The 21,725-nt window shown below is 58.8% G+C and overlaps 2 protein-coding genes across 4 annotated transcripts in view; one reads left to right on the top strand and one right to left on the bottom strand.

Annotated features, from left to right (window-relative positions):
* FAM83G (family with sequence similarity 83 member G) overlaps window positions 1-10,346 on the top strand; it is a 34,180-nt gene extending 23,834 nt beyond the window's left edge. The window contains exons 3-5 of the mRNA XM_012472083.3: window positions 260-384; window positions 1,092-2,361; window positions 7,414-10,346. Coding sequence (XP_012327506.2) covers window positions 260-384; window positions 1,092-2,361; window positions 7,414-7,803 — 1,785 coding nt within the window. The 3' untranslated portion in view covers window positions 7,804-10,346. The remainder of the gene's footprint in view (window positions 1-259; window positions 385-1,091; window positions 2,362-7,413) is intronic.
* SLC5A10 (solute carrier family 5 member 10) overlaps window positions 1-21,725 on the bottom strand; it is a 70,072-nt gene that overhangs the window by 42,272 nt on the left and 6,075 nt on the right. For 2 of the 3 annotated variants that reach the window (XM_064378250.1, XM_021674766.2), the window contains exons 2-9: window positions 20,837-20,908; window positions 20,356-20,460; window positions 19,923-19,982; window positions 18,927-19,031; window positions 9,971-10,076; window positions 9,694-9,774; window positions 7,944-8,149; window positions 2,935-3,070 (exon numbers count right to left, since the gene is read on the bottom strand). In XM_064378250.1, coding sequence (XP_064234320.1) covers window positions 2,935-3,070; window positions 7,944-8,149; window positions 9,694-9,774; window positions 9,971-10,076; window positions 18,927-19,031; window positions 19,923-19,982; window positions 20,356-20,460; window positions 20,837-20,908 — 871 coding nt within the window. The remainder of the gene's footprint in view (window positions 1-2,934; window positions 3,071-7,943; window positions 8,150-9,693; window positions 9,775-9,970; window positions 10,077-18,926; window positions 19,032-19,922; window positions 19,983-20,355; window positions 20,461-20,836; window positions 20,909-21,725) is intronic. The other variant, XM_064378251.1, reaches the window with a different exon arrangement.

Here is a 21,725-nt window from a genome sequence, read left to right as displayed (position 1 = left end):
CGGCCCAGACCATCTTATCCCACCTGCTTTGTCACCGGGGTCTGCCCCCTCTGCAGCTTCGTGGCTCACCGAGTCCCTCCTTACCCCGGGCCCTGCAGTTGTGGACACATCAGCCCCTTCCTCCAGGCCTCGCCGCCTCTTCCTCCCCCTCCTCACTACCCCGAAGCCCCCTCTGAGCCCCAGGCAGCCACGGTCCTCCTCTCGCCCTGTGTGGTCGGTGCTATGGTCATGTAATTCTGTCTCTTTGTTCCCAACACAGAATCTCAGAGTGCGGAGCAGTGGGGGAACCGAGTTCTTCACTCGGTCGGCAACCAAGTTCAAGGGCGCCCTGGCCCAGAAATTCATGTTTGTGGATGGAGACCGGGCTGTGTGCGGCTCCTACAGGTGACTCTGGGCTTTCAGGGAAGTTGCGGGAGAGGTAATTCTGGTTCCCAGCTGGCTTCTGTCCTTCATCCTGACTTATGACACCCTGGTTATTCCGGTTCATTGATCCCAAGGCTGCTGAGGTATGCGCAGGCCCGGGGCACCCCTGCCTGCCCGTCTGTCTCTGGAGGCAGGCAGAGAAGGGCTTTGTCTGAGGACGCTGTTGTTCCAGCTTGGAGATGTCGCCAGCCTGGAGGTGGGGTGTGGCTAGGCCAGGCTGTGGCTTTGCAAGCCTAGGGGGTCGCTCTGAGAGCCGTCCTCAGGGATGAGGCCAGCTCTGTGGCGACCGGCACACGGGGCATGGGGAGGGGGCTGCCCACGGTCACATGGAGGTTGGTGGCAGCCTAGACACCTGGCAGCAGCGGCCACCACATGTGGCACCACGCACGGTGTCCAGGGCCTTCCCAAGCTGCTCAGCAAATCCTGCACCAGCCGGAGAGGAACACAGCGCCGTGCCATTTGCAGAGGCAGGAATGGGTTCTGTATGACCGACCTGCTTGACATCCCAGCCTCAGTCTGACCCCACAGCATGTCCCTGCCCTCTGCCCCTATTCACTTCTTGATCCCAGGGCCCTGTGGCTACGGTCTGAGGCTCAGCAGTAGCGGTGCACGGGCCTGGGGAGGAAGCGGGGCCCTGTGCCTGACCAGCACCCCTCCCTCTGTTGCAGCTTCACGTGGTCGGCCGCGCGGACGGACCGGAATGTGATCTCCGTGCTGTCTGGCCAGGTGGTGGAGATGTTTGACCGGCAGTTCCAGGAGCTGTACCTCATGTCACACAGCGTCAGCCTCAAGGGCATCCCCATGGAGAAGGAGCCGGAGCCAGAGCCTATCGTGCTGCCCTCTGTGGTTCCCCTGGTGCCCTCGGGCACTGTGGCCAAGAGGCTTGTCAACCCCAAGTACGCACTGGTCAAGGCCAAGAGTGTCGACGAGATTGCCAAGATCTCCTCTGAAAAGCAGGAAGCCAAGAAGCCCCCGGGGCTGCAGGGCGCGGCGTTGGCTGAGCACCCAGGGGATCTCCCCGAGCTGCCGACACCCGTCCACCCGGGGCTGCTCCACCTGGAGAAGGCCAACATGTTTGAGTACCTGCCCACGTGGGTGGAGCCGGACCCGGAGCCTGGCAGCGACATCCTGGGCTACATCAATATCATTGACCCCAACATCTGGAACCCCCAGCCCAGCCAGATGAACCGCATCAAGATCCGTGACACCTCCCAGGCCAGCGCCCAGCACCAGCTGTGGAAGCAGAGCCAGGACAGCAGGCCCCGTCCAGAGCCTCGCCCTCCCCAAGAGCCTGATGCCCCCCAGGATGGTATCCCAGCTGAGAACGGCCTCCCCCAGGGGGACCCTGAGCCATTGCCCCCCGTGCCCAAGCCCCGGACAGTCCCTGTGGCAGACGTACTAGCCCAGGACAGCAGTGGTATTGGCTGGGCCCTAGAGACCCCCAAAGAGGAGGCTCCCCAGAATGGGACAGACCACGGGCTACCCAGGACGGCAGGCCCAGGCCACACCCCGCTCCAGCGGCAGCTATCTGTGACCCAGGATGACCCCGACGGCTTAGGGGTGGGGCTCCCCAATGGGCTGGACGGGGCTGAAGAGGAAGATGATGATGACTACGTAACCCTCAGTGACCAGGACAGCCGCTCAGGCAGCTCCGGCCGTGGCCCTGGGCCCCGGAGGCTCTCCGTGGCCTCTTCCTCCGTGTCAGAGGAGTACTTCGAGGTGAGAGAGCACTCAGCCCCTCTTCGGAGGCGCCACTCAGAGCAGGTGGCCAACGGGCCAATCCCGCCACCACGCCGGCAGCTGAGTGCCCCCCACATAACCCGAGGGACCTTTGCTGGACCCCTGGGTGGCTCCCCGTGGGCCCAGAGTCGGGGGAGAGAAGAAGCTGACACGTCGAGGAGGATGCAGGCCCAGCGCTCCACAGACAAGGAGGCACAGGTAGGTCCGGGTCCCGCACGCCAGGGTTCATGGATCCCTCCCTGCCAGCCACCCGAGAGTCCGAGCTACTGTCTTCTGGGCGCCGCTGACTTCAATTCCCTTGTTACGGATGGGGAAACTGAATAACAGGCAGGGTGGGAACCGCCCGGGGCCATATGGAAGGCCATCATTAACAATGGGGACTCTCGTCCCAGAGGCCTGAAAAGGCAACATAAGGAAATGCACGTTTCCCCACCCCGAGGTCTCAAATGCCTCTAGTTAGAGGATCTTGATGGCACCTGCCAGGTGGGTAGCACAGTCCCTAGTTTGCAGATGAGGAAACAGTGGGGCACAGGGACGTTCATTTATATCCTGAGGTCACACAGCAGTAAGCGATACCTGTCCCGACCTTGTGCCAGGCCACATCCATGCCAATCCCTTTGATTGTGGCCCCGAGGCGCACTCTCCCCACTGCCCAGGTTGGGGAGCAGTTCACATCTATCCTTCGCCTCTCCTCCTAGTGACCTTTGCAGGACAAGGACCCAGAAGCCTGGGTGCCCTGCAGCCTGGCTCAGTGACCGGAGCCCATCCTACCTGGGAACAGCGCACGGCTGATCATTCCTGGCATGATGATCAGGCCCATGGGGAGCATCTTGAGGTAGCTGGCCAGGATGGAGCCCGCCTTGGCATGGTTCAGGTCCCGGGCTGACAGTGACCGCTGCACGATGACCTGGGGTCGGAGTGTGAGAGGGAGTGAGTCCGAGCCTGAGGGACGCTTGTGTCAGAATTGGTACTTGGTGGGCCTCAGGGAGTGGGCATGAGGCACAATGATGTCCCATCAGCCCCCGACCTGCCCAAGACAGCCACACGCAAACCCCGATACTGTCCACCCACCAGAAGAGCTCGCTCCGGCAGGCCAAGCAGCAGGAGCCAAGGTACACTCACACCCAGGGACTTGGTCCCTGTACCTGTCAAAAAGGGAGATGTAATCCTGCCCAACCCACCACCCCTGGCAATCATCAGGGCTAAAGGAGACCTGGGTAGGGTGGTCCCGGGGACGCCACACCCCTACCCTCATCTCCTGGACCCTCATGACAGGAGCTGGCACATTCATGGCGCCAGGAGCAGACATTGGTGCCAACTGTGTGTGCATGGCTGGCAGAGTTCAGGAGCTTTAAGACCTGGGGTGGGAAAGCTTGCCATTCAGTAGCAGAGGGAGGCTAGAAGCTACCTGAGGGCACCGGCCCTTCTGGGAGCCTTCAGCACATCCTAACCAGGGCGTTCCAGATTCGTAGGATGGGAGGAGAGAGCAGTAATTTGGACCCATAGTGTCTGAGATCCTCCCAGCTCTGATATTAAGATGCTACTTCAAAAGAGTTACTTTTCAAGCAGCTTATTGAGATATTCACACACCATAGAATTCACCCACCCGAAGTGTACACTCCCATGGTTTTTAGTGTGTCCACAAAGTTGTACGACCTACGACTCTGAAACACGGGTAGTTTTCCTTTGCGGTTCCACAGTTTAAGTCACCACCTGCAACTCAGAAGCAGGAAGCCTCTGTGGTTTTAACTTATTTTCCAAGCATGCTGGTTTACCAGAGAGCTCCCAGCATTTACCCCTAAGCTGTGGATGTTGAGGAAACATTGATTACAGAGGCTGGGAGGGCCTGCGGGTTGCGGCCTCTGGGGGCAGGGCAAGCTGCTGTCCTTCCTGCTTCTCTGCCAGCTTGTGGTGACGTGGGACAAGTCCTTGCCTCAATTTGGGCCTCAATTGCCCCATCTGGACAATGATCAATGAGAGAGTTAGGGGCCGGGCACAGTGGTTCACGCCTGTAATTCTGCCAAGGCAGGTGGATCACAAGGTCAGGAGTTCGAGACCAGCCTGGCCAACATGATGAAACTCCATCTCTACTAATGACACAAAAAATTAGCCGGGCATGGTGGCAGATGCCTGTAATCCCAGCTACTCGGGAGGCTGAGGCAGGAGAATCACTTGAACCCGGAAGGCAGAAGTTGCAGTGAGCTGAGATCATGCCACTGCACTCCAGCCTGGGTGGCAGAGTGAGACTCTGTTTCAAAAACAAAAACAAAAAAAAAAGAAAGAGAGAGTTAGATGGTGGTTCTATCTAGGTGCTTGGGATAGAAGCATTTCTCTAAGACCCTGCATGTCTTGCATGTCTTTCTGCCTTTGGTGGGACATGTGCCTCCATATTTCAACTTGTGCTCATGGCAGCTGGGCCTGGGACAGGTGCTGTCACCCCAGGTGGAGAAGCTGAGGCTGAGTTTCCATGAGCTATGAGGCCTGCCAGTCCTCCTGAATAGGTCAGAGGCTCTTCCCACCCCCGAGTGTCGGACAGCAGGGCTTCGTCCTCCCCTCAGATGTCAGCAGGCCACGGCTCACCCCCACCTCACAGCGCTGGCGTCCAGCCCCAGCCAGGCCCTCTTCCCCGAGGAGGTCATCACCCACTCCCTGAGTGGCCATTTCACCTCAGGCCCCTCATTTGCAAAATGAGGAGTGTTGTTGAAAGGACTTAAGTGGGGCTGCTCTTGTAGCAGGCCACGCCTTGCCTGGCTCCTCCGGCGCCTCCAGTGAGTGTGAGGTCCCTTTCTCAGTGAGTGAGTTTTGGGGTGTGGCCATCGGAGTCAGCACGCTGCCCACAAAAGCTGTGGTTGCTGTTATGATGGAGGCAGCTGCTGCTGACTAAGGGAGGACACTCGGACTGGAGCTGCAGCATCAGCAGGTGACAGAGCTGGCAGGACCCCAGGGGGCCTTCTGGTCTGTGCACCGCCCTGTTTCACAGACAGGGACACCAAGGCCCAGGGAGGGGCAGGGACAGAGCCCAGACGGGAGCCTAGGCCAGGGGTCTGCCCACTGGACCCTCTGCCTCTTTGTCACTGGTTTTGTTTCTGGTTAGAAAAATGCCACCTACTTGTGGATGGATGGATGAGCCAGAAGATGGCCCACGCCTGGAATCCCAGCATTTTGGGAAGGCGGGAGGATTACTTGAGGTCAGGAGTTTGAGACCAGCCTGGCCAACATGGTGAAGCCCTGTCTCTACTAAAAATACAAAAATTAACCGGATGTGGTGGCATGTGCCTGTAGTCCTAGCTACCTGGGAGGCTGAGACCGGAGAATCACTTGAACCCAGGTGGCAGAAGTTGTAGTGAGCCGAGATTATGCCACTGCACTCCAGCCTGGGTGACAGAACTGCTGCCTCCCTTCTGACTAGACTGCGGGGGTCCTGGAGGGCTACCTTGGCCACAGAACAAAGTGGAGTCAGACCTCTAGGTGTCCCCAGAAGCCCTAAGGTTAGTGAGCGCCACACAGAGACCAGGAACCTCAAGCAGGACTAGTGCCTGTGCTTCTGGACCGAGACTGGGCATCCGCCAGGCAGACCCAGCCCGAGGGGAGGACGATGGGAAGCAGGGCCGAGGCCAGGCTGTGGCTCCGATGCTGGTTGGTGCCCCGGACCACCTGGGGTCAGCGGCATCCCTCCTCCACCTCCCTGTGTGATCCTTTCTGGGCCTCGGACTCCTCATCTGTGCAGTGGGGCCCGCCCAACCCTGACCCCAAGGCCAGGACATGTGCAGATTCGTTTGGCCTTGATGGGAAAATCTCCTAACTGATGTTGCACCCAGAGATGCTTGTGCCGGGCCAGGCCCATGCTGCATTGGGAGGAGGTGGGAGGCGGCCGGGGTAAAGGGGCTCAGCCTGGCAGGGTACCACATGCCTTGTATGCCCTCCATGGCCGACCTTTCACCAGCCCCTGGCCCACTGGGGCTGGCCCTCAGCCCTCCCAGGAGAGCTAGGCAGATGCCTGCTGTGAGCCCATAGGCTCCCTAGGAAGCCCTCACATGGGGCATGGCCGATGTGGGCAGCTTGTGAGCCCTGCTTGAGGACCATGTGTTATAGATGGGGAAACTGAGGCCCAGCCTCCCAGAGCTTCTGAGGCTCCTAGCTGGGGCCAGTTCTTCTGTTGGAACCAGGGAGGGTCTCTGACCAGATACTGACCAAGCCTGTGCTGCTTGGGAGAGGAAGAGCCGAGTCGGGAGCCAGGAGAAGGTCACTCCACTCTGGGCTCAGATCCAGCTCTGTCTCTGGCCTCACTGCTCTGGCCTATGAATGGGGCTGGCTGCGGAGGCCACATGGAAAAGGCTTGTGTAAGCACTGTCATCATTCATTCCACAGAGTCTGGCTGTGGCTGCCTTGTTCTATGGTGGACTCCTGGGGCTGGGTCCAGAGGTGTGGACAGTTGTGGGGCCTGTGCCTACATTTTCACAGGCCTTTTCCCACCCACATGCTCCCTGGAGCTGCCCATGGCCTTTAGGACAAGCAAAGCAAGGACACCATCTGCTTCTGCCCAGAGACGGGAAGCAGCTCATCTGAGGTCACCTGGAGGGCTGGTGACAGGGTCTTGGGGGCAGGGCCAGAGTCACCCTCCTGCACTCAACAGAAATCCCTGCACTGCCTCCGACAACTCCATTCAGCCCATTTCAAACCACATCCAGGCCTGTGTAGGGATAGAGGAGGCCAGGGGCGTGGGCTGCGAGGAAGCTGCCTTGCTACGCCCACAAAGGGTAGGATTATTCCCATGTTACAGATGGAGGAACTGAGGCATAGAGTGATTAAACCAACTGGTTGGCTGGGTGTGGTGGCTCACGCCTGTAATCCCACACTTTGGGAGGCTGAGGCGGGTAGATCATGAGGTCAGGAGCTCAAGACCAGCCTGGCCAACATGGAGAAACCCCGTCTCTACTAAAATACAAAAAATTAGCCAGGCATGGTGGCATGTGCCTATAGTCCCAGCTACTCAGGAGGCTGAGGCAGGAGAATCACTTGAACCTGGGAGGCAGAGGTTGCAGTGAGCCCAGATGGTGTCACTGCACTCCAGCCTGGCGACAAACAAACAACAAACAGAAAAACCAACTGGTCTAGGCCCACTCGCTGATGAATGGCAGAGCCAGGAGGTGAACCCAGGTCTGCCGGCTCCCGTGTGGCTGGGCAGGGTCTTGTGCTGGGGCAGGGTTGGCCCTTCTTGTTCAGCCTCACTCTCTGCTCTCTCTCTCCTAGGGCCAGCAGTTCCACCATCACAGGGTCTCTGCCTCAGGGACTAGGGATAAAGATGGCCTCCCAGGACCCCCTAGATACCACTCTGCTGCTGATGGCGTCCAGAGGTCTACCAGAAACACAGGCCCAGCCGTGGCTGGCCCCCACCACTGGCAGGCCAAGGGAGGCCAAGGACCCCGCCTGCTGCCAGATCCTGGCAGCCCAAGACTGGCCCGAAACGCCCGCCCCCTGACCGATGGCAGGGCCACTGAGGAGCATCCGAGTCCCTTCGGAATCCCGTACTCCAAACTGTCTCAGTCGAAGCACCTCAAGGCCAGGACGGGTGGTAGCCAGTGGGCCTCATCCGATTCTAAACGGAGGGCTCAAGCCCCCCGGGACCGCAAGGACCCCTAGCAGCCTGTTCCAGCCTGGAGCCACACCTTCTGAGGGCCCAGCCCAGACTCATGGTGCAGAGGGCAGATGGGCCGCCTGGGCCTGCCAGAGACCGCTGGAACAGCAGGAAGGTGGGATGGGCAGGCGACGTTGGCACTCACCTGGTCGGTGCACCAGTACCAGGTGGCCATGATGGTCAGGCCGAAAGTCATCCCGGTCCACGGCAGGTCCCCTGTGTGGGGGTCTCGAAACATGTGCATGGCGTCTGCACGTGGCAGGTGGCAGGTGGTGTTGGCAATGGTCCTGGAGGGAATGGCCCGGGCGTAGGCTGCCTCCAGCTCCCCGTAACCGCCGATCTGGTCAAAAGCTGGAGGGGTTGGGATGGGACAGGGACTATTTGGTATTTGGGCTCCCGTGTGCCTGGGCCCTGACTCCCTGGGCTCCCTTTGCCTTCATCTCACAAGAAACTTCCAGATGCATCAAGCTTGAGTTTTCCCACCTCATCATTTCCAGTTTGGAAAGGTGTGACGGTAGAGGGTTTTTTTTAAAAGGTGAATTTGAATGACTATTTTATTTGTATTTAAAATAATACTATTAAGTGAGTGTTTTGCACATGGGCACCCCAGGGTCCTGCTGGCCTCTGGACACCCATCGGGCCTTGGGCAAAGCTTCTCAGCCAGGTTTCCGATTGTCGATTCAAGGAAGCAAAAGTAGTTTTTCTTGGCATTCAAGGACCTTCCGGAGGCTTCGAAAGTGTTCATCCTGACCCGGGGCACCTGAAGGGTGTGATTTTAGCAGAGCTGAGAGTGGCTGGTGGTGACGTGGCCCCAGCTCCCTGAGGCACAGAGAAGGGAGACAGAGGTCCAGAGAGGGGTGGGGCCTCCACCAAGGCCACACAGCCCTTCTGGCGGGGTCAAGCCCAGAACACCTCACTGTCCTGTCTACCTCGGGGTCAGGGCCCTGCACGGCCAAGCCCTGGCCCGTCTGTGTTGGTGTCACTCGCCTCCCTTCCAGACTGCGCCTGGCTGCTGGGATCCCTCTCAGGCGGTGGGTTCCAGGGACACCAGAGACCCTGGTCTGAGAGGGAGAAGCCTGTATGTGGGAAAACCCCTGTTCCCACCCCAGGCCCACTCCCTGGCCTTTTCCAAGTGGGACATGGAAGAGGTGGCCTGCTGCTTGGACGCTGGTCCCCCCCGGCATCACTGTCCCCATGGATCCCAGGCCAGGCTCTGTATTCAGACCAAGAGTTCATGTGAGGCTCAGAGCGAATGACAAGTGCCATTCAAGGGTTAGAAACTGCTCAACCACAGGGTCTATGAGTCTGGATGAGTCTTTGAAGATTTGTTCACTCTGCGGGCTCCTCCTGGCGCTGCTTACATACTTCCAGGGACAGTGAGTTCACTCTCTGGGCAGCCCTGTGAGCTTCCTGCCTGTTCCAGACTAATATCACCACTCTCTCCAAGCTCTCTCCTTTCCTCCCTGGCCCTTGTCCTGCAGGAGGTAGCATCGCTCTTGGGATTTTGTCCATGCTTTTAAACAATTGGAGGAGCCGCCCAGGCAGTTTTGTGGTGTGCCGGTTGTGTGCCTCACACCCGCCTCCAGCCCCACCTCACTGGCAAGTGCTGAACCAGTGTGAGTGTGGCTGGCCCTGAGTTCCTGAGTCAGCTCCTTGCCAGGGCCAGAGCTGGTAACAGCGGGGCAGTGGGGTGGGTAGCCTCTGCCAGCCAGGGCAGTCCCTGGGGGGCAGCAGGGGGCTGACTGCCTAGTGGCTCAACCTCCTGAGCCTACCCACCCTCAGCGATGCCACCTAGAGCCCCAATAGCAGGAATTCTGCAGAGTGCTGGGCAGTGCCAGACTCCACAGGGCTGGCTGTGGGGACAGGCCCGCCATGGCCACAGACCCTGTCCTCACCTTTGACTGTCAGGATGATAGCCCCCACCACCATGATGAGCGTCTGCAGGGCGTCCGTGTAAATGACAGCGGCCAGGCCCCCTGCAGGTGGAAGCAAGGTTGCTGGAGGGGCCCTGGGCCCAGGGAGGAGGGGCGCGAGGAGGGACTTCCAGGGCTCCTGCTGGGGCCACCCCCCTCCCCCGCGGCCCCGGGCTGCTCCCTCGGGCCTGTAGGGGAAGTGCCCTTCTGTCCCCTTTACGCATCCCCTGGCTGGACTTCCCTGCTGTGGGTGCCGTACCTGCGATGGTGTACAGGGCCGTGATGGCGAGCGTGAGGATGGTGGAGAAGTAGAAGTTCCAGCCCAGGCAGATGTGCACGAACAGAGCCCCCGCGTACAGGTCCAGCTGCGGAGGGAGAGGGCCTTGTGTGGACAGCTGAGGTCGCTGTTAGACCGAGGGCTCCAGCAAGCCACTCCCTGGGTGACCTCAGGCAGGGCCCTCTCCGGGCCTCAGTGGCCTATGGATGAGGGGATGAGACCCCCACTCGCCTGCCTGCATCTCGGGGGCCATTGTGAGGCTGGAAGAAGAACTGGCCATGGAGAAGCTGCAGGCTGCATGCGGATGTCAGGGACACTACTGTTACTAATAAAGTCCAAAATGGCTCCCTTCCCAAAAGCCGTGTTGTTGAATCTGGCCCCTTCCCCAGGGATTAAAAGGTGGAGCTCTGTCCCCTCAGTTCCCAGGGGGACCTTGATGAGGAGTTTGTGAGGAGTCTGAAGACCAGTAGGTCTCAGGAAACGCGTGTGCTGGGGCGGCCGGCGAGCAGAGGGGCAGTAAGCCCCTAGGAGTGGCTCAGAGGCTGGATCCCAGGCTGAAGCTGGTTTCCGGACTGACTGGACACGCACAGCCCCTGCCCTCCCAGAGCCTGGGGCTACGCCTCCTAAAGGCAGGAACGTTAGCCTGGAGGCCAGCCTCAGCCTGACATGGGGTTTACGACAAGAACCCTACCCTCTACCTGGCAGTGGGGACCCAGAGAGAGGGAGGGCAGGAGCCCGTCCTCCAGGACGTGGGCCAGTAACAGGCTCCACCCTGCCCCACCACTGAGTTCCTAAATCTACTGTTCTGCATCGGCTCAGGAGATGGGAGATGACCCACACATAGCCTCTGGGGCCAAGAGCTTCCTGAGAAGGCTGGCGCCCTGCACCTCCTCGACTGGGAGCACATCTGCAAGCAGCCCAGGAAGTGCAGGCCCTAGGCCCCTTCCAGCTCCCCAGAGCCTAGCCCAGTGGGCCCGGCTACAGGGATCCCTGCCTCCCCCAGTCCCAGGGACGCCGGCCAGGCTGGGATGGGATCTGACCGCAAAGCCTGTGCTTCTGTACTCTCCCTCCGGGTGCCTCTCTCACCCTGTCTTAGAGAGACCAGCCAGTTTGGAAACTGTAGGACCCCAGCCCCCTTGGATTTGACTGTGTGTGTGTGTGTGTGTGTGTGTGTGTGAAGGGAAGGTAGTTCAGGGGAAGGTGGGGTGGGGAGTGGGATGGGATCTGCCTCCAGCCCAAGCAGAGAAGAGCAAAGGTGCTGAATATCAGAGCAGGACACACTCCTCCAGCCCCTGCCCCATCGGACTAGAGGAGAAACTGAGGCCCCAGGAAGGGAAGGGACTTCCCCAAAGCCGGTACCTGGTAGGTATCAGATTGGAGTTGTCAGGAGAGGGAAGGCCGAGAGGGGGCAGGAGGCTTCTAGAAGGCCCACAGCAGCAGCCCGGAAACCTCTGTCCCACAGTCACCGCTCCGGACTCCTGCTGGACCCCGGCTGCTTCTGGACAGAACCCTGCCCTGTGTGCCTGGCCTCAGGCTCTACCCATGCCAGACACCTGGTCCTTCATCCCATGCCCAGCACTTAGCTGCCTCCAGGCCTCTGTTCACTAGCTCACCAGATTCCCTCTGTCCTGGAACATCCCAGTCTCTGCCTCTTATCTTTCAAAACAGCCATGCCAGTCCCTCTGCTCCTTGGGTACGTTGCTCATGCGCCCTCCCTCCTGCCTCCCTCCTGCCTGCCCTTCCTTCCCCGGCAGTGGGCCCTAAAGACTGAAGAGAAGTCCCACAGGTGCAGGAATGGCACTGGCAGGCGTGTGGGGTAGGCCTTTAACTGCTGTCTCCCCTGTAGACTGACTGACACACGGCGTCAGTGAAGGTTTGCTGCTGCTAGAGGCCCGGTAGGTGTGCGGCTGCCTGCAACTCCCGGGCATCCCTGGGTGAGGAATTCAGATACCACCTAGCCCTATCCAACTCCTCCTGCAGCCCAAGCTCTCTTTTCTGTGGGCCCAGGCAAGCTTCAGCCTGACAGATGCCAAGAGCCACACGGCCCTGGCTCTGTGTCCCTGGTGTGCCGTGTCCCAGCCACATGGCTTTGAGCCACTTCACGCCCTGAACCTCAGTGGCCCTGATCTGTGACATGGGGAAGTGGGTGTGGAGCACACACAGCCAGCCACCCGGCCCCTCTGTCCCTGCCCGGGCCCCACAGCCCCTCTACCGCCTCTCCCCAGCACCAGATGCTCCCTGGGACCGTCTGAGAGGGCCAGCTCTCCTCTGCCTCCCTTCCTGGTGACTCAGGAGCAACTGCACAGTCTTTTTTTTTTTTGAGACAGAGCCTTGCCCTGTCACCCAGGCTGGAGTGCAGTGGCACAATCTTGGCTCACTGCACCCTCCATTCCCAGGTTTGAGCAATTCTCCTGCCTCAGCCTCCTGAGTAGCTGGGACTACAGGTGCCTGCCACTATGCCCGGCTAATTTTGTATTTTGGTAGAGATGGGGTTTCGTCATGTTGGCCAGGCTGGTCTCGAACTCCTGAGCTCAGGTGATCTGCTCGCCTCAGCCTCCCAAAGTGCTGGGATTACAGGTGTGAGCCACTGCACCTGGCCCAGAGTCTATTCCAACTCCTAGAAGGCATGGATGGGGAGGCTGAGGCCCAGAGAGCAGAGGAACTTGCCCATGGAGGCAAAACTCTGGGAACAAAATCAACAAGACTGTACCAGGGAACGCCACCCACCCCCCCAACCCAGGAAGGGCCACTCCTGGGGCACAGGCCGAACCAGGGCCTCTGTCCAGGCCGCCACCCACAAGGCCAGAGCAACTGATCCACCCCCCAGCTCAGCAGCCTGATCCAGGCTGTGGTCCAGAGGTTCCCGCCTGCTCCTGTGATGTGGCCCCACACTCACCCTGCACACACTGTCCTTTCCACCTCGCTGCTCCCTCCTCCCCAAGCAGGACCCCCATGATTTCTCCCTTCATTTTGTACCCAGACACCCTTCTGGCCCTTCACATCCCTGGTCATCCCCCAGGAAGCCCTGCTGACTTGCCACCTTTGACAGGTGACAAATGTGCCTGTGTGCCACATGCCGCCCTGACATCTTTCAGGTCTCCCCAAGTGCTCATGGCGCCCTACCAGGTGGGTGTGATAATCCACTCCACTCCAACGTGTGGGGCAACTGGGCATGGAGAAGTGAAAAGACTTTGTCAAAGTCCCACCGTCCTAAGAAGTAGGCTCCAAGGACGCACGCTTCCTGCTGGCTGGCCTCATGGCAGGGGCCCTCCCAGACAGCACACACTGTTGGCAGCAGGCCTCTCCCCTCCTGGCACCATCTAGCCACCACTGGGGTCTGGCAGGGGCGGGAGCCCAGCACGCAGGGAGGGAGCAAGGCTGAGAGGAGGTGTGGGCCATGTGGTGCAGAATGGGGTTGATCTGGTGGGCTCCCAAGCTCCCCACGTGCATGAAGGAGTCTCACTCCCTCTCCCAGTCAATGGAAACTTCACTCCAGGGCATGTCTGAGTCTGAAGGAGGTTGGGAACCGACCCTGGTGCTCCGGCTGCCCTGACCTGGGCCTCTGCCCTGCCCCCACTGGGCCACCTTTCCATATGGAACGTGTATCTTCCATCCCCCCATTTTTTTTGAGACAGAGTCTCACTCTGTCGCCCAGGCTGGAGTGCAATAGCGCAATCTCAGCTCACTGCAACCTCTGCCTCCAGGGTTCAAGCAATTCTCCTGTCTCAGCCTCCTGAGTAGCTGGGATTACAGGCACCTGCCACCACACCCGGCTAATTTTTGTATTTTTAGTAAAGACTGGGTTTCGCCATATTGACCAGGCTGGTCTTGAACTCCTGACCTTGTGATCTGCCCACCTTGGCCTCCCAAAGTGCTGGGATTACAGGCGTGAGCCACCGCGCCCGCTGTATCCTCCATCCTTCGTGGGCCGGCAGAGAAGCTGGGCTGGACCCTGCACTGACACTAGGCATTGACAGTAATTCCTCCCAAATCTCTTTGGTGTCCTCTGCCCCAGAGCCTTGCCTGTTTCCATGGAGGTCATCACCATCCTCCAGGGCTCCCTTTCACTGCCACACTCCCTGCCTCCGACCCACCGGCCGCTGCTCTGGATTCCCTCTCCAAAACACACACCCACTCGCTGAAACCTCTGCTGCCCCCACCCTGGGCCCGATCATCTTGCAAACCACTTAGTGGTCCCTCCTGCATTTAGCTTGTGCAGAGGAAAACCTAGGGTTCTGCATTTCTGGTTTTTGTTTGTTTGTTTTGAGGCAGAGTTTCACTCTTGTCACCCAGGCTGGAGTGCAATGACGTGATCTCAGCTCACTGCAACCTCCGTGTCCTGAGTTCAAGTAATTCTCCTGCCTCAGCCTCCTAAGTAGCTGGGATTACAGGTGTGCGTCACCACGCCCAGCTAATTTTTTGTATTTTTAGTGGAGACGGGGTTTCACCATATTGGCCAGGCTGGTCTTGAACTCCTGACCTCAGGTGATCCGCCCGCCTCGGCCTCCCAAAGTGCTGGGATTACAGGCATGAACTTCTGCATTTCTGCCATTCCAGGAATAAGGTGCACCCCCTGCCAGGCGGGGGTGCACCTTGCATGGCCCCCACTACCCCTCTGCTCTCCGTCATTGCTACCCCCTCCATATCCCCATGCCCCAGCCCCACCAGCTTCCAGCTCTGGACCTGCCAAGCTCTTGCCCTGAGGTCGCTGCAAGGCTGGCATTTGCCCCCGAGACCACTCTGTCTCCAGTGAGCCCACTCCCTGCTCCTGTCTCTCCATTCTCCTTCTCTGACACCGCCCGTGTTTGCTGCTTTTATCACACTTTTACCACTTTTTATGACTTCCTTGGTCTGTTTCCTTACCTCTTCTGTCTAGAAAGCATCTGTGGGTATGGGGTGCTCACCCAGGGCCTGGCACACAGTAGGTGTGCAATAAGTAGGCGCTTTGCATAGGGCAGAGAGTGACAGCCCAGAGCCCGCAGGCCAAGCCCAGTCCTGCCTTCCGGGATTGTCCGCAGCCACTTTTGGGCCCCTTGGGCAGAGTTGAGGAGTGAGGACAGACACCTCACTCCTGTGAAGCTGAAACTATTCACTCTCTGACCCTTCACAGAAAAAACGAGCTGAACCCTGGCATAGATTCTCTCACCTAGACCCATGAGGCAGCCCTGGGAATGGACCAGTGAGCAAGGGCACCGGTGGAGCACATGCCAGCAGGCGTTCAGAGTCCACTGTGGGAGAGCGAGGAAGGGGGCTGGCCCACGGGGGTGGGGGTGAAGAGGGAGAGAGTGGAAAGGCTTGAGGGATGTGAGGGAGCCACATGGATATCCAGGCAGAAGGTTCTAGGCAGAGGCCGTAGCAAGTGCAAAGGCCCTGAGGCAGGACCATGCCTGGTGTGTTCATGGAAGCGCAAAGAGGCCAGTGTGGCTGGAGAGGGTGGGGACATAGGGTGAGGGAGGGATGAGGTCAGTGAGAGTGCCAAGCAACCCCGTGGAGGACCTTTACTGCAAGTGGCATGGGGCATCGTGCCAGGTCCTGCTATTTTCCAGAGGTTAAATGACTGACTAGAGCCTCACAATGATGGAGCTGGACATGGGCCCCCTCGTCTGAGGGTCAGGTTGGTGATTCTCCATGCCCTGTCATCACAGGTCCTCCTGTGGGCCAGTGCCCTGCCTGAGGTGTGGTAGCAGGCACCCTAAGATCTCTGTCCACACAGGCTACAGCCGGGACGGGTATTGGACGCACAGACACGTGAGGCATTCCCGGGGCTCAGCCCAGTGAGGTCAGGGCCTCTGGGGACTGGCAGGGCACGTGCACTTCAAATGGCCAGGGTAGCCCCAGTCCTCTCGCAGCCAAGCCCAGCAATGAGCATGCCTCGAGCTTCGCCCTCTGCTTCCCCCAGGCAGCCCCAGCGTTGGTTCTGAAGTCCAGACTTGATGTGAGTGGTGCTCCCTGTTTTATAGTTGGGTGAGCTGAATCATTCCATCACAAAGTGGAGTTTGAAGGGCCACGACCTGGTGGCTCCAGGGCAGCAGGGCCGAGGTTGGGCCTCTTGACCGGAGGCACAGGCCTGGGTTCTGACAGTGGCCTCAGCCTGGCTCGCTGTGACCTGGGCCTCGGTTGTCTCATCTGTAAACTCGGAGGGCTGGACAAGATTGTCCCTAAGGACCTCACACCTCACTGAGCTCTTTCCTCTGCCTTTCTTTTCTTTTCTTTTTTCGGAGACTTGGCTCACTGTAACTTCCACCTCCCAGGTTCAAGCGATTCTCCTGCCTCAGCCTCCCGAGTAGCTGGGACTACAGGCACCCGCCACCACATTCTAATTTTCTGTATCTTAGTAGAGATGGAGTTTCACTGTGTCACGCAGGCTGGTCTTGAACTCCTGAGCTCAGGGAATCCACCCACCTTGGCCTCCCCAAGTGCTAGGATTACAGGCGTGAGCCACCGCACCTGCCCCCTCTGCCTTTCCAGAAGTCCCACCCAAGTCACCCACTTTCCACCCTCTCCGAGTGTGAGGTATAACTCTACCGCAGAGAAGCTGGCAGGCGGAAGCAGGCTGAGAACCCTGTGCCCGTGACCCAGCCTCCCTCCCTCACCAGACCTTCCTTGCTGGGGCCTCCTCATAGGCCTGGCCTCCTCTTGTCTCTCTCCCCTCCAGTCCACCCTCTGGAAGTTTCCAGAGAGCACAAAGTATAAACATGACCATGTCGCTCTCCTGCTTAAACACCACCCCCCCAACGCGGGCCCCTTGGGCATTTCAGCCTCTAACAGTCAGACCTCCCTCCTCTCAGCTCTCAGTGCAGGCCAGAGGCTGAAAACTGTCAGCTGACAGGCAAATGCGGCACCCGAGCCTGTTGTGTGTGAATGCTGGGGCTCGGCCTCTGGTTTGCCTTTGTCCCCACCACTGCCTGTTTTTTTTTGTTGTTGTTTTTGAGACAGAGTTTTGCTCTTGTTGCCCAGGCTGTAGGGCAATCTCAGCTCACCACAACCTCTGCTTCCTGGGTTCTAGTGATTCTCCTGCCTCAGTCTCCCGATTAGCTGGGATTACAGACATGCGCCACCATGCCCTGCTAATTTTGTTTTTAGTAGAGACAGGGTTTCTCCATGTTGGTCAGGCTGGTCTAGAACTCCTGACCTCAGGTGATCCACCCACCGCAGCCTCCCAAAGTGCTGGGATTACAGGGTGAGCCACCACGCCCGCCCTACTGCCTGTGACTCACTCCTGGCTTCTCCCTACACTATTCTTTATCTGGTCCCCAGAAGTGTCTGACTTGGTGACCGCTAAAGTTTAGTCCTCCAGACCTGCCCACCCCCAGAAGCATCCTGCCTCTTCCCACCCCCTTCTTTGTCATTTGCTCCCCTACCACATCAATATCCCCGTCTCCCTCAGAGCCCAACTCAAATGTACCCCCAGCACCCAGCCGTGTCCTCTTTGGAGCTTCATGCCTGTCTGTTCCATGCATCCATCTACTCCTCACTGCAGTGCGAGCCCCTGACAGGCTGGGGCCAGGTCTTGTTTATTTCTGTATCCTGGCTTCCAGGGAGGTGGCTGGCATGGGGGTGGGATAGAGACCAAGAGATGCAGGAGAGGAAGGGAGAGTGTGAGCAGAAAGCTCTAAACTCAGCCTGATGGGCAGGCCAAGGCCAAGCCCCTCCAGACTCTAAAGGGCTCCCTGAGAAGGCAAACCTCCTATAGTGCTCCAAGGGCACCTGGCAAAGACAGCAGTACAAGGTTTCCTGCTGGCCACCCCTGAGACCTGCCCGCACAAAAGACGAGACACTCTGGGGAGCCCCTCGGAGTCACCCAGCAATGCCAGTGCAGATGGATGCCCCAGGAGAGGAGAGGACGGGTCAGATGCTGCGAGGGACCCCCATCGGGGCCCAGTGGGGGCTCTGGGTGGACATTCTCAAGGACCCCATTCCCAGGTAGCCCTGGCTAACCAGCAAGGCCTCTACCTCTCTGGCCTCTGTGCCTCCATTCCCTCCACTAAATCGACGCCTATTCTGGGCTTAGTCCCAGAGCTGAATGAAGAGGGCCCCCAGGGGTCATTTGCCTCTGAGGAGAAAGCCAGGCCTCACCGAGCACTTCCCATCGACACAGCAGCCCTCACCAACCTCACGGGAGGTCTGCCGCCCTCCTTAAGGGGAGGAGGCCCCCAAGGCCTGGGGGCCTCAGGGGATAGTGTCGGCTCCCGCAGTCAGAATCAGGCAGCTCCAGGACCCAAGCCCCTTCAGAAGCCTGGGGCTGGATGAAGCTGGCTGCCCCCAGGGACTTGGAGTGAGCGCAGAAGGCCTAGTGTTACCATGAGGTCACCAGGAGGGTTGGGACAAGCTCCTTCCCCTCCCTGGGCCTTGGTTTGCCTCTCTGTGAAGTCAGCGGCTTAGACAAGGCAAGCTCTATGCTTCTCCTGACCCTGACATTCAAGGTGTGCGCCTGCTCTTAATATCCCAGTGGGACTTGCTATTGATATGCCAGGCCCCCAAGGACAGGTGTCAGTGATGGAGCCCACCAGCCTTGGTGTGAGAGGCAGGTGGGCTCAGTGCAGACCACATACGGCCAAGACCATGTGGGCTTTTGGCGCCCCCTAGTGGAAGGTCCTGGCTCACCGCAGTGCCATGAGGACCGCGCAGGTCCCAGGACTGACCTCAGACCGTGAACCATCCTAACACCCTGCGTCTAGAACCAGAGGCAAAGCAGAGGTCACCAGGTTGTGTTCTGTCCCCGACTAGGGCTGGCTGCTGAGCCTACACCCCCGGGGCCCTGGACCACCTGCCAGAGTTGCTGCATGACCCTAGGCAAGTCATTGTCCCTCTCTGGGCTTCAGTTTGCCCAGCTGTTAAACAAAGCAGAGATGGATGAGAAAATGTCAGGTCCGTTTGAGGGGCCCACAGACTGGGGATGTTTCCATGCTGTGCTGACAGGAAGCAGGGGGCAGCTTACCGATATCTTGGTGAAGACAGACATTAGCAGTGACAGGACTGACAGGTACACGCGGATCCGCTGGCCTCCGTAGCGCTTCTGAATGTACTCAGGTAAGGTGACGATCTGGGGAGGCACATGGTAGGGGATAAACATCCCCCAGACAATGCCCAGCGCTCCAGGCAGGGCCTGCCTCAATCGCTCTGCTTCTCCCCCTGCCGCAAAGCAGCTGCGAGCCTCTCAAGGGCAAGGCCCAGGCACTGACCCCTGACAGCCCCAGCACCCGGCCTGGAATCCCAGGTCGCTCCGCTGCGTCCTGAGGGTGTCAGGGGAGTAGTGGCATGCTGAGATCCCAAGACTGGCTCTTTAGGGCTGAGACGAGAAATGGATTAGAGGGGCTGTGACTGGGGACAGAGGGACAAGTTTAGAGGATGTTATGACAAATCCAGATGCGCTATGATGAGGCAGGATGAGGGAGGTGGCTGAGAGGGGCAGAGCTCAGGACAGGCTGAGAGACAGCCAGGAAGTGGAGTTGACTGGACTTAGTGTCTGCATGGCCAGGGCTGAAGGAGTGGGCAGAGTCAGGAATGGTGCAGCCAGGTGTGCGGTCCAGGTGTGTGGCCCAGGTGTGCAGCCCAGGTGTGAGGCCCAGGTGTGAGGCCCAGGTGTGCGGCCCAGGTGTGTGGTCCAGGTGTGTGGCCCAGGTGTAAGGCCCAGGTATGTGGCCCAGGTGTGAGGCTCAGGTGTGCAGCCTAGGTGTGCAGCCTCTGTGCCCAGCTCGATGGGACATTATTCCAGAGATGCAGCACTCAGGGCAGTGGAAACCAGCCAAGAAGGCACCCAGGCTGAGGTCCGAGGGGACCTACCTTAACAGGTTGATAGAAATGTTAGTTGGACTAAGCAAGCCCAGGCCTGAGAGTTCACCACTCCTGATGTGAGGCCACAGATCCTGCCCATTATTACCACCAACTTATACAGGCCCAGCACCCTGGCTGGAGGCCCCATGAGTAGACTCACTTCCGAGGAGATGTAGATGGGTACGAACACCCACGCCAGCGCCAGCAGCACATACGTGGCCTGTGGGGACAGAGGCAGGTGAGGTCTGCAGGTGCAGCACCTACAGCTCTGCTGCAGACACACAGCAGGCATGGCTGGGACAAGTCATCTGGAGGCTGGCTTCCCCCAGCCCCTCCTGACTTGCCATGAGACCTTGGGTGGCTCCTTCCCCTCTCTGGGCCTGGGGCAAGGCCCACAGCACCCTGCCAGTTGTGCCATCCAGCACCTTGGTATTCTGAAGACACGGTTTGGCCCAGGAACAGCACTGAACAGAGCCCACCTGGACATCAGCTGACACCAACCGCTGGGAGCTGCCCCCCTCCAGGGCTGGTCACGGTGACCACGCACCCTGTGCCCCAGCCCTCCCACAGGCTGCCTGTCCTCCAGGGCTCACATTCCACTCGAAGCCTGCCACGGCCACACCTCCTGCAGCGCCTGAGCCCGCCAGTCCAATGAAGAGGCCAGAGCCCTCGCTGCTGGCGAAGAGGGAGGCTCCGATCTGGAGGAGAGAAAGGGAAACGCATCAGCACAGGCTCGCTGCGCCAGCCTCACCCTGGGCCTAACAGCTTCTCCATCCTCACAAACCTAAGCAGGGTCCTAGTCCCACTTCATGGATGAGGAGCCCAGGGTGTGAGTTCTACCCATGACTAGCCGCACAGCCAAGGAGCGGATGTAAGTTTCAGACTCCAAAGCCCCTGCTCTTTACATCATTTCTAGCAGCTCAGCCCTACGCCCCTCACTTTGGGACCTCCTGCCAGCCTCTGGCCTGCTCCATTGAATTGGACTGGCTCAGAGATGCAGGTGCCAGCCAACCTAGGTGTAAGATACAGCCCCATGGACAAAGGAGGGGGTGAGAGAAGTCAGGGTGCACTCACCGGCCACCATGTCATGTCCCGGCCTGCCAAGAAGTATCCACTCACCGTGTTCCTGCTGGCCCGACAAGAGGACTGCAAGGACAGAAAGAAGAGGCAGGAGTTGGAAGCCCATGGACTGCTGGAGGGAATGTAGAACGGGGCTGCTGCTGCAGAAACGGCGTAGCAGCTCCTCAAAAGATTAAGCATAGAATCACCATGTGACTCAGAAGTACCACTCCTAGGTATATATCCAAAAGAACTGAGAATGCACATCCGCTCAAAAACCTGTACAGGAATGTTGATAGCAGCATCATTCATAATAGCCAAAAGGGAAAACAACTCACGTTTCTATTGACTGATGAATAAACAAAATGCGGTATAGCCTATTTAAGGGAATATTATTCACTCTTCAAAACAAATGGAGTTCTGCTGGGTGCAGTAGCCCATGCCTGTAATCCCAGTACTTTGGGAGGCTGAGGCAAGCGGGTCACTTGAGCCTAGGAGTTCAAGACCAGCCTGGGCAACATAGTGAGACCCCATGTCTACAAAAAAGACAAAAATTTGCAGGACATGGTGGCACACGCTTGTGGTCCCAGCTACTTAGGAAACTGAGGTGGGAGAATCGCTTGAGCCCAGGAGGTGGACGCTGTGGTGAGCAGTGATTGTGCCACTACACTCCAGCCTGGGCAACAGAGTGAAATAATGAATATCTTGGGAATGAAGCTCTGAGGCATGTCCAGCCTGGATGGACCTTAACAATATGATGCCTCATGAACAGAGACAAACACCAAAGGCCCCGACTTGTATGATTCTGTTTATATGAAATGTCCAGAACAGGCAAATGTATAGAGCTAGGAAGCAGACGAGTGGTCGCCAGGGGCTGGGGAGCAGGTAGAGCAGTGCTGGACTG

Source organism: Aotus nancymaae, unplaced genomic scaffold (assembly GCF_030222135.1).
Source record: "Aotus nancymaae isolate 86718 unplaced genomic scaffold, 86718_ANA_hifiasm-v0.15.2.pri h1tg000018l, whole genome shotgun sequence".
In the NCBI taxonomy this organism is placed as follows: domain Eukaryota; kingdom Metazoa; phylum Chordata; class Mammalia; order Primates; family Aotidae; genus Aotus; species Aotus nancymaae.
This window is presented reverse-complemented; position numbering and strand designations above follow the sequence as displayed.